Raw genomic sequence first — 14,027 nt, 5'->3', positions numbered from 1 at the left:
TGGAAGAAAAAGGACCATGAAAGGAATAGGCGAAAAAAGAAGACAGGCACCCTTTTGGGTCAATGGTGACCTTTCTGTGCATTAACCCGACCGTGAACACAGCCAGGTTAGGAAAAATACACAAACGTCGGTAGAATATATCCACAGCCACCAGCCATTCAGATGAGCTTGTCACTGTAACCAAAAAGATACAGGAGCAGTGAGAAAGGGGATACAGTGTAACCCCTCAGCATTCCCCATAAGGTGGTGTCTGCAGATCTCATAAAAAATGTAATAAGGATAAAACGTATCCCCCTATCCTTGGGAACATTAGTTTGCACAAGGAAATTAAAATAAAATAAAAAGGGAAGCCCAAAGGGCTTCCAGCAACATTGCACAAAACGTGCTGTGTTCTACAAAAGTCAATTATAGGTGCCTTAGAAAGCATGGAGGAAAGCATGGCTCCATAAAATAAAGCGCACAAATAAGGAACACGTGTTACAACAGTCAGAGCAGAGGAATGAGTGAGTGGGGAAAAAAGGGTACCAGTCACTGAGGGGAGCAGACAAAAATCACAGGAGTCCAGTAAAAAGTGCTGGGGGTCTCACAGGTGAAGGGAATTTGGCATAACAATGAAAATCTCCCTACCAGTAATCCAGTGGTGGTTTCCCTGTTAGGCTTGACAGCCCTCCCGAAAGCATCCTCACTTGGCTATGTATGGGGTGGTGCACTCACTTGCATTTTTTAATGGGGTTCCCCATTCCTGGACTGTAACGCCCTGGGCGCGGTGCGGTGTGTCGCAAGAGTCCTTCTTGGGACCTCGGGTCCAAGTCGGTATGCCGGGTCACTAGGACCCCTCCTGTGCCGAGTGAGACCCTTTCGAGCATCACTGGCACAGGGTGCCCTTGTATGAAGTGACAGTTAACTTATCTTTTTACTGACGCAATGAAAACTTTCGCGAGGTCGTCGCCTAAGGGAGCCTCCCAATGCTTGCACCCGCGTAGTAGTGAGCGGAGGGAAATGTAAGCATTGGAGCGGCAAGTATGCCACACATGTGATTTCTCCAAGACAAAGTAGGAACAGTTCCCTGGGCAACCCGCGCACCTTCGAAACCCATTCGGCATAAGCTGTGGAGGTCAATTTCAATGTAAGTGCACAAATAGGTGCAGCTGCCGCTCGATGCTTAGTTCACATCCGACGCAAAAAAGGGATTGACGGTTAGGTGGGCACGTGAGGGAGGTACCATAGTGATACGCAGTACCGTGAATATTCAAATAAAGATTATGTAATGCTGCCTAGCCACATTATCAGACCCGTCCCCAGTCCTTAGGCCATCCCAAGAGTATGAAAAAAGTGGATGGGATATAATAGTATTTAACATTGAAAATCTGCACCTAGTGTGACAAGGACAGTACGCTGGCCTTGTCAAGAGGGAGTGAGCGTCTCTGTCATATAGGGGTGGGAGGATTAAGGAGTAATCCAGAGCTAGTCCTGCCGGGAGGAACGCCATCAAAGAGAAAGAGTAACCAGACGACAACACAACAATATGCAGCCAGAAGCAGAGCCGAATAGCGCCTCCAGGGAACACCGGAGCACGCTCGCAGAAACTCATAGCCCCTCTCAACCACTAGGGCCCTAACGGGGAGTTATACCCACCCTCACCAGATTCCCTTGCCTGTGGAACACGCAGATATGGATTTGGAATATCCGGAATCATGAACATGAACATTGGCCCGCCCTGGCCTGCATCAACAACACATCACAAACCCTCCTGGAGAAAGTATGCAGAGCTTAGCCCAATTTTAATACCTCTGCCTTGCACATACATGCCTCCAGAGCAGAAGACAGAAAGATTGGCTAGGGAAAGTTACCCAAACATGGGAGAGGCAGGAGGATATAATCAGGGCCCTAAATCGCGTTGGTTTTTTGGTTCAGGTCAGAGATGGAAGTGGAGGATGACCAAGAGACAAGCAGGAGGAAGGAGGGAGCAGCTTGTAAAGGAGTCTTGTGGAGCAGATGAGGTATTGGTTTAGGAGTGGAAGTGGTTCTGCAGTGTGAGTGTGCATGTTTGTGTGGCAAGTGAGTAGAGAGGTTAGTGTAAGAAGTGAATGTTAATTGAATGGTACAGAGTGAAATCAGCGTGTTTGAGTAGTTGGTGGAAGGAGAGTAGTGGTAAAAGGATGAGAGTAGAAGTGTAAAGGAGAATAGTAGTAGTAGGAATAGGAGAGTTGTAGTGGGAGGAGAGTATTAGTAAGAGGGCAAGAGAGGAGAGTAGTAGTGGGAGGAGTGTAGTAGTGGGAGAAGTGTAGTAGTGAGAGCAGAGTAGTAGTTTGGAAGAGGGGAGTTCTGGTGTATAGGAGGGTAGTAGTAGAGGAGTAGTGAAGTGGAGTGGGAGTAAAAGCAACATCAAAGAGTAGAGGCAAGATTAGGAGTGAAATAGCGAGAGGATATTAGAAAGACGGGAGGAGTGACTGGGGAGTGGTCAGAATTGAGAGTGCCAGGCAAGAATGGTTGTGCAAGAATAGCCTGACTCAAACCAGTGTAAGTGTAAGGCACTGTCCCAGTTCTCATTAGAACACTAACCTTTGGATAGAGTACAGAGAGTTAGGAAGTCCTGGAGGGAGCTTAGGTAGCCAGCACTTAGGGAACCATCTGTAGCGCAAGACAGCGTTAGACAGTAGGGGGTCAACTTCAGTAGCACTAACCGGGTGTTACGGATGCCTGGGTTAGGAAGGAGGTTCATTTTTTCTATCACTTTGTTTATTCAGGTTCACATCATGAAAAATAAAAAAACATACAGTAGCCAGTAGTTAACAATTTTGCTATCATCAAAGCCAATATAGGCATTCTGAACATACCAGACTCATATGCATTGCTGCATAGATATTGACAAGAATAACCATTGTACTTCTTAAGCGTAAATCCCCATATTGTCAATGACTGAAGTTATGTCGTCCTAACCACCAGAAGGACAGCAAGCCAAGACCCAGTCTACGGTAGACACCCTTCACATTCCATGTTCCCCATCGGGTTCATAACAACCTGAGAGAGAGAGGCCCCATAAAGATTAAATAAAAACCTCTGAGCGGTCTCTAAAACTCTAGTGATTTTGTGCCATATGTGCCATATGTGGCACGAGGCTTTCTTTAAAACCCAGCCGAGTTGGTGCCCTTGTCTTTGTAGTTTCCATGCAATCCTCTAGTTTCGGCAATACCATTTTTCCGAAGTGCTTTGGAGTGCTATCTAGAAGAGGCATAGGTCTACAGAATGTGGGCATCTTTTTGTCTCCATTTTTACAAATAGGGATAGTTAAAGCAGTATCCAAAAGAAGGAAAGGTGTTTAGATCCACCATAGTATTACATACATTACACAATAAAGGTATCCATATCTCTGGATTTGCTTGGAACAAATCAACAGGAATGCAATCAGAGCCAGGACTTTTATTTATTAGCTTTCACTCCCCTTAATGGCACTTCCACTTCAACCTTCATACAGGCAAAATTAAGTCTTTGGTCCACTAAGTTAAGATCTTATTTAGACAAAACAGACAAAACAGGTGAACATTGTGGAGTCTAATCATCCGTATATAAATGTCCAATATGATTAACCCAGAAGATGACACATTCGTCTCTATGCTGTCTACCCTCTAACGCTCAGGGCCTTTTACTATCATCTCCCAAAATCAACTGGAGGTTTTTTAATTTTTTTTTTTTAACTTGTGTATATCTATTCTAATAGATTTTACAAGAAAGTTGGGCCGAACGATCTTCTTCGCTCTTTATTCATTAATGGGAAGCTGGTCTCTTTCTCTAGTTGTGAGTGGGTCTTGCATTCTTCTAAAGCTGTTTGGAGAATCTTTGCCACCGCTATTGTCCAGGAGGTTTTAGAGCCGCTCATTAATCTGGGCCACCAAGCCTCCTCTTCTTGTATTCTGTAATCGTCTGTGACTGGGCAGAGGTATGCTTTCCTGATTTCTTTGATTTTTGAACAGTTCATTAGAAGGTGGCGTACGGTTTCGATTTTCTTGCTTTCTTTGCACAGTCTGCATGTGTCTTTGGAGGCCAATATGTGTCTGTTCTATCAATGTTATGTCCTCAGCATACATGAGGTGCGGTACAAGTGTTCCCCCTATTTTTGGGGGAAAGACTCTGGTGTTAGGGCACTTGTCTTTGTAATCCCCCAAAGAGGTGACAAACAGGGCTGGAGAAAGAGGGCAGCCCTGCTTAACACCTCTGCAGGTTTGCATTTCTGATGACAGTAGACTGTTTCTGTTTAATTTTACTCTCATAGTAGTAGACGTGTGGAGGGCTCTGATCGGAGTGAGGATGTTAGTTGGGCAGTTACAGGAGTTTAGTTTAGACCATAACTGCTCTGTCGAAAGCTTGGGTTAGATCTATAAACGGCAGGAACATTCTGGAGGAGCTTGCTAGAGTTTTGTTTTTGATAATGCTTAGCAGCATTATGTTGACTGTCGTTGCTGAGGTTTTTTTAAAGCCTGCTTGTAGAGGGTCTGCGCAGGGTGCTGATGATGTCCAGAGTTGGAATCTGTTTAGGAGGAACATTCCGAAAATCTTGCCAATAGTGTCCAGGAGGGCTATTGGGCGATAGTTACATGGATCGGATCTGTCTCCTTTTTTGTAAATGGGGACTACTGTTGCAGTAGTCCATTATCTGGGAATCGATATAGAGCTAGCGCATCTGTTGAAAACTAGGCTGATGAATGGGGCCCATTTTGTCAGAAAGTTTTTAAGGTCAACGTTGGAAACTCCACCGGGACCTGGGGCTCTTGAGGCTTTCAATTTGCTGATGATTGTAGTTGTGTCCTCTGTGTTGGAGACGTCTGCCCATGCAGTGTCAAAGGCATCCAGAGAGGTAGTTGCAGAAGTTACGGGAGCTTGAAATAGTGACTCAAAATGTTCTTTCCATCGCTCCTGACTTACCCGTTTGACGGGACGGTTTCGCTCTGGTCAGCTGGCGATTTCATAAGGGCCCAGAATTCCCTGGTGTTTCTGCCAGCTCCTTTTCTTAACATATCTTCTGAGTCATTTTGGTAAAGAAGTGCACGGTGATGTTTTAATCATGCTTTGCATTTGGAGATTTGAGGTTTTTCGCTCTTCTTTTGAATTTCCTTAAGGCAGCACTTTTGGAGACGATCTGTTTGTTGTACTGATGGACGGCGCTATTTCAATGTCCATTGTCTGGCCGTGGTTTATCTTTAAAGGGGCTTAAAAGAGGCTGGTAATCGGCTTTCCGCTGTTGCGCCGTCTGAGGCGTCGAGTTTGAGCTGGTAATTCCTGGTAAATTGTTCAACTCTCGCAGCAGTTATTCTTAGACGGTTGCCCTGAGCAGTGCGTTCTATGTCTTCCTTCACTGATACTTTGGTTGTTAAGATAGAATTCAATGTAGCTCGCAGAAGGTTGTGATTGCTTTTATCGGTTCAGATTACTTCAAACGTTGTTATTAATTTCAGTATAGCGTCTGTGACGAAGATGTAGTCTATTGTTCCTGTTAGATTGGCTCTCTCCCATGTGGGGGGCCTGCCTTGGTCCGGGAGGGCCAGGTCGATGTTGTGGAAACCGCGTGAAGTCATCAGGTTGTTCCATAGAGTGCCTCTGTTCTCCGATGCGTTTTTTTTGTCTCGGCTGCTGGTCTGCTGATGTGTTTGGCTTGCATTTTGCGTTTAGGTCGCCGCAGATGATGATATGTGCGATGTCGTTTTCTACGTAGATGACGTCTATGGCTTTTTCGATCAGTTTCAGGAAAGTTTGCTCCTTAATCGCCTCTGGGTTCCAGTAGGTGTTGATTATTGCCAGATGGATGGTCCATTTTGTTGCTGAGGACCGGTCGTAGTGCACCCAGCTGGTTCTTACCGCCAGGTGGTGGGATGAAGCTGATATTGTTTCCTGAATTTCAATGCCACTGCCCACGCGTACTGCTAATAGGAGGCCAGAGGAAGGGCTGCCCAACCTGTTCTTGGCTGGTTCGAAGGCGATGTCAAAACCGTCTAGGTGTGGTTTTACACACTGCCACAATTCTTGTAAGGGGATTAGATCGAACTGGCCAAGGTCCATGCCTCCCGTGGTCATCAGATGTCTGTAGCAGCAGGTATTCCACAAAGCAATTTTGAGGGTCTTTGAGGTTAGGTTGAAGAAGGGTGCTGTAGTTGTTCACGGCGGCCCATTTTCTAGGCCTCTAGTTGCTATTTTTTTGTAGTGATGGATAAGGCTTTCGAGAGCGAGGCCCACCGTTGTTTCAGCGGTATTGGTGTGAAAGCCTTTTGCGATGTAGTGAGGGGGGTCACTTCTGGCATGTCTGGAGCGGGTCTTTCCGATCGGTTTCCCTGTGTTGATGAGTCTTGAATATTGAGGGCAGCCCTTTTTGCGACTTCTTCTGTTCCTCCCAGTTGTTTTCCGCTTCTCCCGTTGGTCTTGGGTGCTGAATCTGAGTGCTTGTTTGGTCTGGTTTGAGGAATGATCTTGCATTCTTTCTCTGATTGTTTGTCGAGGTTTACTTTGAGTCTCTTGTCTCTGTATAGGCTTTCTGTTCTTGATAAGTAGTGCTGTTTGTTTCCTCCCGTTAACTGTTAGCTAAGTGCGGTTGGGTTGTGTTCGCTATCGTCGGACACTATTGTTAGTTTTATTTTGTTGCGGAGCAGGTCCGCTGGGCCTTCGCTTAATGGGAAGCCTAGTTTTCTTGTTTTTATACCTAGGTAGCATTTTGCTTTAGCTTCTTTATGATATGGTTGAACTAAGAGTAGATCGTCGGAGGAAAGATGTTGGAAAGCCTTGCTGTGGTTGAATATTTTTAGTACTGCACCTCTGTTGAGTACTGTGGCCACCTTATTTCTGCCAGTTTGATCTAATTTTAGGATTGTAGTTGGTGAGTTTTTTCTCCTGTTTCTGCTCGTTGTGGGTTTGGCGTGGCCTCTTGATTTGTATTGATCTGATCAATCTTTTCCCAAGTCATCTTGATGCCTGCTCTTGCCGTGATGTTGGCTGTGCGTCTCGTGATGTCTCTGAGGTGATGGGCGTCGTGAGCTTGATGAAGCTCTTTCGGGATGATACTCTGGCTTTCCCTCCTGTCTTCTTTGACAGCGCAGTGACGGCGAGTATTTGTGAGGATTTTGCCTCCCATCGTTGTGTCGCTTTGAATGGTTTTTTCTGCGCTGTGATTGGGATTTCGAACGTTTGGATCGATCTGGTGAAACGGTGGGGCGGGCGGTGGGGCCCTTGGAGGGGGAGCTGGCTGAGATTCAAGTCTTTTCCTTTTCTCTAGCGGTGTCCCCGAGGTGTTGTGATATATTCATCATTTGGTCATCATCCAGAAAATCCTCAATCGTGGTTGGAGACCTCTCACGCTGTCTGTTGTTTGCCTTACTGCGTGTAGCAGCTGATTTGGGTCCAAGAGTGTTTCCCCCAAAATTCTGCTTTTTGGGTTTGCTTTGGACTTGGCAGTTGAGTTATTTTTTATTGGTTCTTGTGTAGTTATTCTTTTATCGTTTGGCGGCTCTTTGATTTTTAGTACTGCTTGTGTGTTGAGGGCAGCTTGCAGGGTTTTTTGAGGTGTGTCTTCTGGGATGCAGAGGATTGCGTCCGACTGTACTTGGGTTGATTTGAATATGAACAGGTCCGGCAGGGTCTCTGTAGTACGAGGGCAGCTGGCTAGTTTGTTGTTAATAAGTTTCTTTCGTTTGAGGTACTAGTTGCTTTGCAAAATTAGTGAAGGCCCTGCTCACAGCTGTTGGTGATGTCTGGGTACCTACATGGTAAGCCACTTTGTAATTTGGTTGGATATGTTGATACCCTTGGCAGCTCTTGCGGAGGAGCTTGAGTCTTTTGTAATTCGTCAGCATTTCTGTGTGTCTGCCTTGTTTTGTCCATGGCAGTCACATATCCCTCAAGGTAGATCAATTTTGTGTGCATCATGGCAGTTAAGGTAGTATGATCTTTCAAGGTTTCGATTATCGACTAGTATAGTTTTCCAAAAGGTGCAAGGGCGATTGTGATTGCGGACATGATGGTGAGCATATCTGGTCTTTTAGATGGAGTTTCCTTTTGTGTGGTGTCTGGTGCTTCAGTTCTGCTTCTGCTCCTTATCGGGGTGTTTGGGAACAGGTCGTGAGTCTTTCGACAGGGTGAGGTCTAATTTATGTTGAGGTCATTAGGTTTGGGGTTTGGCCCATGTGTTGGAATGCAGGGCCCATTTCGTGGGGGGATTGCTGCTGGCCCGGTGTTGGCTATCGTCAAATAGCCCTCTGGATACGTCGTTCTGCATTTGCCTCTTTATTGGAGATGGAGTAGCCCCTTTCTGAGGGTACAGCGAAGCGTCTGTGCTTTTGCGCTGCCAGGAAGCAGATTGTGTGTCGTCGATTGGGGGTGCTTGCGGAGTTGGGAACATTGAGGGGCAACAGGCTGGCAAGCTGATTGCGGAGGTCTTAGAAGTAGGAGTGGAATCATCTTCTGTAAAATCTGCCTCGCTGAGTACTGGGCTTTCCTCTGTGAGTTGGTCGAGGTTGAATGATTCAGTAACCACAAGGCACCTTGTATCTGGGTCGGTCACCGGCACAGATTCCCGGTAGTCACCCGTTTTGCAGGTCTTGGGGGAAGGAAGAGGGTCTTGAATAGCTTCAAGTATCTCAGCGTCCGACAGTTCTAACAGAGTTTATTTCCTCTTGCTCTGTTTTTTAAAGAAGTCTTTCAATGAGTTGATTTGTGAAGGTTTTGTGAGTAGTGTTTTTTTTTACAATTGTCCTCGGTTTCTTGTGAAGTTGTGTTTCTACTTCTTTTCTTTGATTTCCTTTTTCTACCTGCTCCCGAAGGTTGTCAGGTTTTATGTTGTCCATGGTCGATGGTTGAGACTGTACTTGCTCATCTTGTGGCGTGTGTGGTCTCTCTGGGCTTTTTTTCTTTGTGTTTTTAGTGTTTTTCTTGTTAAACTTTCATTTGAGGTTTGGCATGTCTTTGTTCTTGGCCAAAGAGTTTGAGTTATTGGTTGTAAGAGGAGGCTGGGTATTTTCTTTATTGCATTCAAGATCAATCCATTCGTCCTCCTGAGCGGCTTTCTGAGAGTTGCCTAATTTTCCCCCATTGTAGATTTCTTTTCAGTGGCGCTGGTTGCAGTGACCGCTTCGGCCAGTGGGGGGCAGTCGTCTGGGCCGGCGTGGGTCAGTGCAGCGTTGACTACCTGCTTGGAGGGCGTCGTCTGTGTTCCTTCAGCGGGGAGTTGATGCGGGGGGAAGCCCGGTTTCTCCCGATGGCTCAGGGAGGCTGCGCGCCCTTTCCGAGTGGCAGGCAAGGTCTCCAGCAGCGTGGCACCGCTTCCACTTGGTGGCTCAATCCCTGTGGCGTCGTCCTTCTCTGAGGTAAGCAGGCCTGGGAGTAATGGAGGTGGAGCTTTCTCCCGCGACCCACTCACGCTCTTTGAGCCCCCCTCTTGCCTCCCCCGGACAGAACCCAGCCACGTCAGCCCTTCGGCTGGTGGGGGAGGGGTGCACACACGACGGGATGGATGAAGGGAGAGGGTCAAGGCGCTTATGTGAGGTAATTGGCGGCACTGAGGCTGTACTGTGGGCATCCAGGGGGCTGGCAGGGGCATCAGGCCTCAGTCTCTCCGTGCGCTGTTTTTTGGTTGTGTCAGCGGGTTTAAGGTCTCGAAATCTTAAGGTCGGAGATTTCTGCCCCGCGGATAGTGGCAAAGGGAGGAGTCCAGCTGCTTGACTCCTTGATTTCTCCGTAGATGTCGTTGGAGAGGAAAGCAGGCGAAGGCGCTCCAAAGTGGACCGTTGCCTTATAGGCATGCCTCGAGCACTTCTCAGCGTTCTTTTTTCCGCCAGGCCTTCTGGCATGATGTTAATGCTCGCACTGGGCATTAGTGCATGCTTCTCTGTATCTGCCATCTGGCTATCGGGCCTGTCAGGGACTGCAGAGACTGTGACTCCCTCCGCGGCCGCCCCGCAGCTGGCTGGTGTCTTATTTAGGTCCTCCCACACAGGATTGAATGGAGGCTGTAGAAAGACTGTTGGTTAGTCGAGCTCGTTGGGAGAGCGTAAACTGCAGAGAGTGGGACTCCCTCAGTGACTGGCTCCGCAGCTGCCACGTGGCTGGCGTCTTATGTACGTCCTCCCACACAGGATTGAATGGAGGCTGAGGAAAGACTGTTGGTTAGTGGAGCTGGTTAGGAGAGAGTAAACTGCAGAGACTGCGACTCCCTCAGCGACTGAATCCGCGGCCGCTCCGCGGCTGTCTGGTGTCTTATGTAGGTCCTCCCACACAGGATTGAATGGAGGCTGTAGAAAGACTGTTGGTTAGTGGAGCTCGTAGGGAGAGAGTAAACTGCAGAGACTGCGACTCCCTCAGCGACTGGAGTTAGTGTTGCTACATGGCGTTGTTAGATTTTCCCAAGTAATACCTGCCACTATTGACTTACTTGTTAATTAAATAGTTACTATACGCCTTCCTGGCATTTCAGACTCTTAAGTATTGCTAGAATTTGATTTGATAGCTGCTAAAAGCACCCTCTTGGCTGGCTACTTTTCAGGTATTATCAGGCCAGCTAACCTTATGATTCTTGCTCTTAGAGTTCACTTTGCATGTTGTTATCCATTTTATTTCATCTGTAGGTTTATTAAGGCTTGTAATTAGGAGCCTAGGATTGCCTTCTGTATCAGGACAATCAAAAATATTATCACGTTGGGATCTGAAGATGTCATGTAATGTTTTATCTGAGTGCAAAAGGGCACATTTAATATATCACTTACATAAGAAAAATATATATCACTTATTACCTGTTATTATACAACGAGTAATAATAAGACTTTCTCTCTGTTGACTAAATTACACAGCAAAATGAAGAATTAAAGCAGCACTGCCACTGTTGACCCCATGCACTGCTTCAGACTTCTTAATGTGATATATAGTCAATGTTTGATTTCCCATGGCTTCTATAAAATGTTAACTTACCAGCAACATCATATGGACTTCATCTCTTCACGGCTCTTTAGCTGTTTCCCAACAGGTCTCGGTATCTTAGACAATCTGACTAGCTATACCCTGCACTTCCTCTTCTCAAAGAATCAAACATCATGAGACACCTCACTTGATTTGTTGAAAATTTTAGCATTAGATCACCCTCCCAAAATAAAACCATGAGTTTTCAATGAAATTAGAGAGTGCAAAAACTCGATTTACTTACCTTTCTTTTCACAGTTTGTTGCATTGTAACTATTTATTGCATAGACTCATTTGCCATGGGTGTTTTTTAGTATAATTATCTGGATAAGTTAAGTACACACAATCATATCCACCAGAATGTCGACAGTTAGTGAGATTAAAATAGCCAATCATCCAGAGTTACAACCCTTCTTGTTTCTACAAGGTCTACCACCTTCCAAATGGTGGTTGGGGGGGGGGGGGTAGCCAAATTCTAGGTTTCTTCAAGTAGAAGCACCCTAAAATGAGTCACCTACGATACAGTGTCTAGGTCTGCAAATTTATCGCCAACCCCAGCAATGTTCCAAGATATTAATTTGAGCCCCAATGAATAAATAATATTAAGTTTTGAAATAGTAGTTGGTTAACTAACCACCTTGAGGACATTAAATCTCTCTTTAATACAATCTCCTATATTGATAAACATACTTAATGGCTTTCCTTTTACACTCAACCCATGATTGTAAATGGGTTTGTGAGCGAGAGGCCTGGGCAGGTGAGCACTAATCGGGAGCGGACTCTCTGATTGACGAGAATACCAAAAAATGACTATTTACCCAGGTGTGAGTGCTTGTGTTGAGGCCCTTTGTACCAAAGGAATATACGAGCAGAGCGGTCTTCCACCTTGGAGTCGGGTGACCCATTCTCTCCGACCACTCAACGCAAAGACTGTGTCGTCAAAGTATGCAACGGTAGAGTTTCCATGGTTCTCTGCCTTACTGAAATAACCGTGAACTCCCAACTCTCTGCTTGTCGCTGCCTCGCAGTGCATACAGATGGCTAAGTTCAGGCACCTGTTTTCCGCTGTCCTCTGGCATTCGCTGATGTTAACATGTGGCTTTCTAAGCCCCTTGATCACAGGCTTGGAGGATGCATTTTCGATGCTCCACCAGTTTCTCCTCTCTGCTTCTATGTGGTATTTTAGGGGGTCTTGGGTTTTACGCAATACATGGTACATGACTCTAGGGATGGGATTGACACTCTGGGGAATACCTCATGGATTGCCTCCAGGCTATAGCATCGCAGAGGGGGCAAAGGCCCAGGCCCCCGTGGTCTCCCAATCCTCATCCCCAGCCTCTCAAATGTGCCCACATCACAACTGCCGCAAACTTACAAGTAAGTATTTTCCTCTGAAAATATTTTCCTCTGTAAGCAAGAAATAAGAGGGTACAGGAAAAAATGTGGTTGATGTGTTCATTTGAGTTCTATTCATGCTTAATGCTTGCATTATTGGGTCGGATCAATATTTATGTGTTACCTTTATCCGGATTAAAACAAAATGTAACAAACTGTACAGGCTTATGGATGACCATTGAGGACAAGCTTGAAAGGTTTTCTGTCTGATTGAATTCGGATTCTGGGTGCAGCTGTGCAGGCTGGCATCAGTTCAGGTCCTGGTCACATCAGAACAAACTCAAAGGAATAAATGTGTGTGAAAAATATTCCTCTTGCAAACAAGTAAGTCTACATCCCAGAAAACAAACATTCTTTAAATAGGTCCCAGGGCATAACAATATCTGGAAAAGTGTGAAACACTTACGTTCGCATTTTGGGAAGAGTGCAGAGATTCCAGGGACTGTAGTTTGTTTTCCAAGACCAGCAGTTTCTCCTGCAGCTTCTGAACTTCATGCTTGCTCTGGGCTTCTGCTTTCTGGAGTGCATCATAGTCCAATGCTTTCTTCTCTGCGAGAGAGATTTTCTCTTTCAGAAAAGTGATGGCTTGCGCCTGGTCTTTGTAATCACTTGTGAGCTTTTCCAGTTCATGGATCCGTAGCGACGCATCTCGGTACTTGTCCTTGGTGTCCTGGAGTTCAACCAGGTGTTGATTATTCTTGGCTTCCACTTGTGTCTTCCAATTGTTGTTCATTTCCTCCACTGCATCCATGGCCTCCTGCAGTTTGGCTTTTAGGCTCTCCTTCTCCTTGATATGAACAGCCATCTCAATATCGTTTTTGGCTTTTAAGCTTTCAAGCTCTAGTTGATGTTCAAGTTTGATACTTTCCAACATGGCCCGCAACTCAACCATCTCCTTCTCTTGAGAGTCTGGGCTTGTGTTCAAGGTGCCCTTAATGTCCTCCAAGGATTTCTGGTGATCAGACACCAGGCTATCTAGCTTAAACTTCCAGCTGTCCATCATTCCCATGTTCTCATTCGTGGCCTGCTCAATTTTCTTTTTCAGTTCAACTATTTCCTGGGCATACTTTTCGTTGGCTGTTCTCAGCTTCTCCAGTTCTTGTTGCTGGCCCTTTAGGGTCTTCTCATATTTCTCTTTCTGTTGGACAACCTCAGACTGGTGGTCTTTGCTGGCTGACAACAGCTGGTCTCTCAAGCGGAGGGCTTCTGTCTGCAGGCCGAGGTTTTGTTCTGGGATTTCAGACAGATTAGTGTTCCGGAGACACTGCTGCAAGCCTTCAATCTCACCCCGTCGCAGGTTGAGCTCCTCTTCCAGCTGAACAATTCTTGACTTTTCAGCTACTGTTGTCAACTAAGAAAAATGCAAACAGAAAGCAAAATTAGTTTATTTTCTGTCCCAATGTCTGCTAATGTCTAATGAGAGCATGATTTGATTCAGTGGAATGGAAATCTAAGAAAACAAGTTAATTGCTAAAGGAAATATGGTTCATTTTTAATTGTGAACAAGCATGTATCCGGCATCAAGTAGATTTCATGCTTTGATTTTTGATTTGTTGTCAGGTCCATTTGTCACCCATTTAAAGAAAATGGCAGAGTGGTAAATGTGGAGACCTGGTTAACTTTTTTTTAAATAAAATCCAACACAATGGTTATTTTCACATACAAAGTTTACATTACAATAGTGTTAACAGACACTGATTTGTTTA

At 45.7% G+C, this 14,027-nt stretch overlaps 1 protein-coding gene across 4 annotated transcripts in view; it reads right to left on the bottom strand.

The window, feature by feature from the left end:
* Positions 1-14,027, bottom strand: part of CLIP2 (CAP-Gly domain containing linker protein 2) — a 705,753-nt gene that overhangs the window by 107,777 nt on the left and 583,949 nt on the right. For all 4 annotated transcript variants that reach the window (XM_069614741.1, XM_069614743.1, XM_069614740.1 and 1 more), the window contains one exon: positions 12,728-13,672. In XM_069614741.1, the coding sequence (XP_069470842.1) occupies positions 12,728-13,672 (945 nt within the window). The remainder of the gene's footprint in view (positions 1-12,727; positions 13,673-14,027) is intronic.

Source organism: Ambystoma mexicanum, chromosome 9, assembly GCF_040938575.1.
Source record: "Ambystoma mexicanum isolate Mex_15411 chromosome 9, UKY_AmexF1_1, whole genome shotgun sequence".
NCBI classification, from domain to species: Eukaryota; Metazoa; Chordata; class Amphibia; order Caudata; family Ambystomatidae; genus Ambystoma; species Ambystoma mexicanum.
This window is presented reverse-complemented; position numbering and strand designations above follow the sequence as displayed.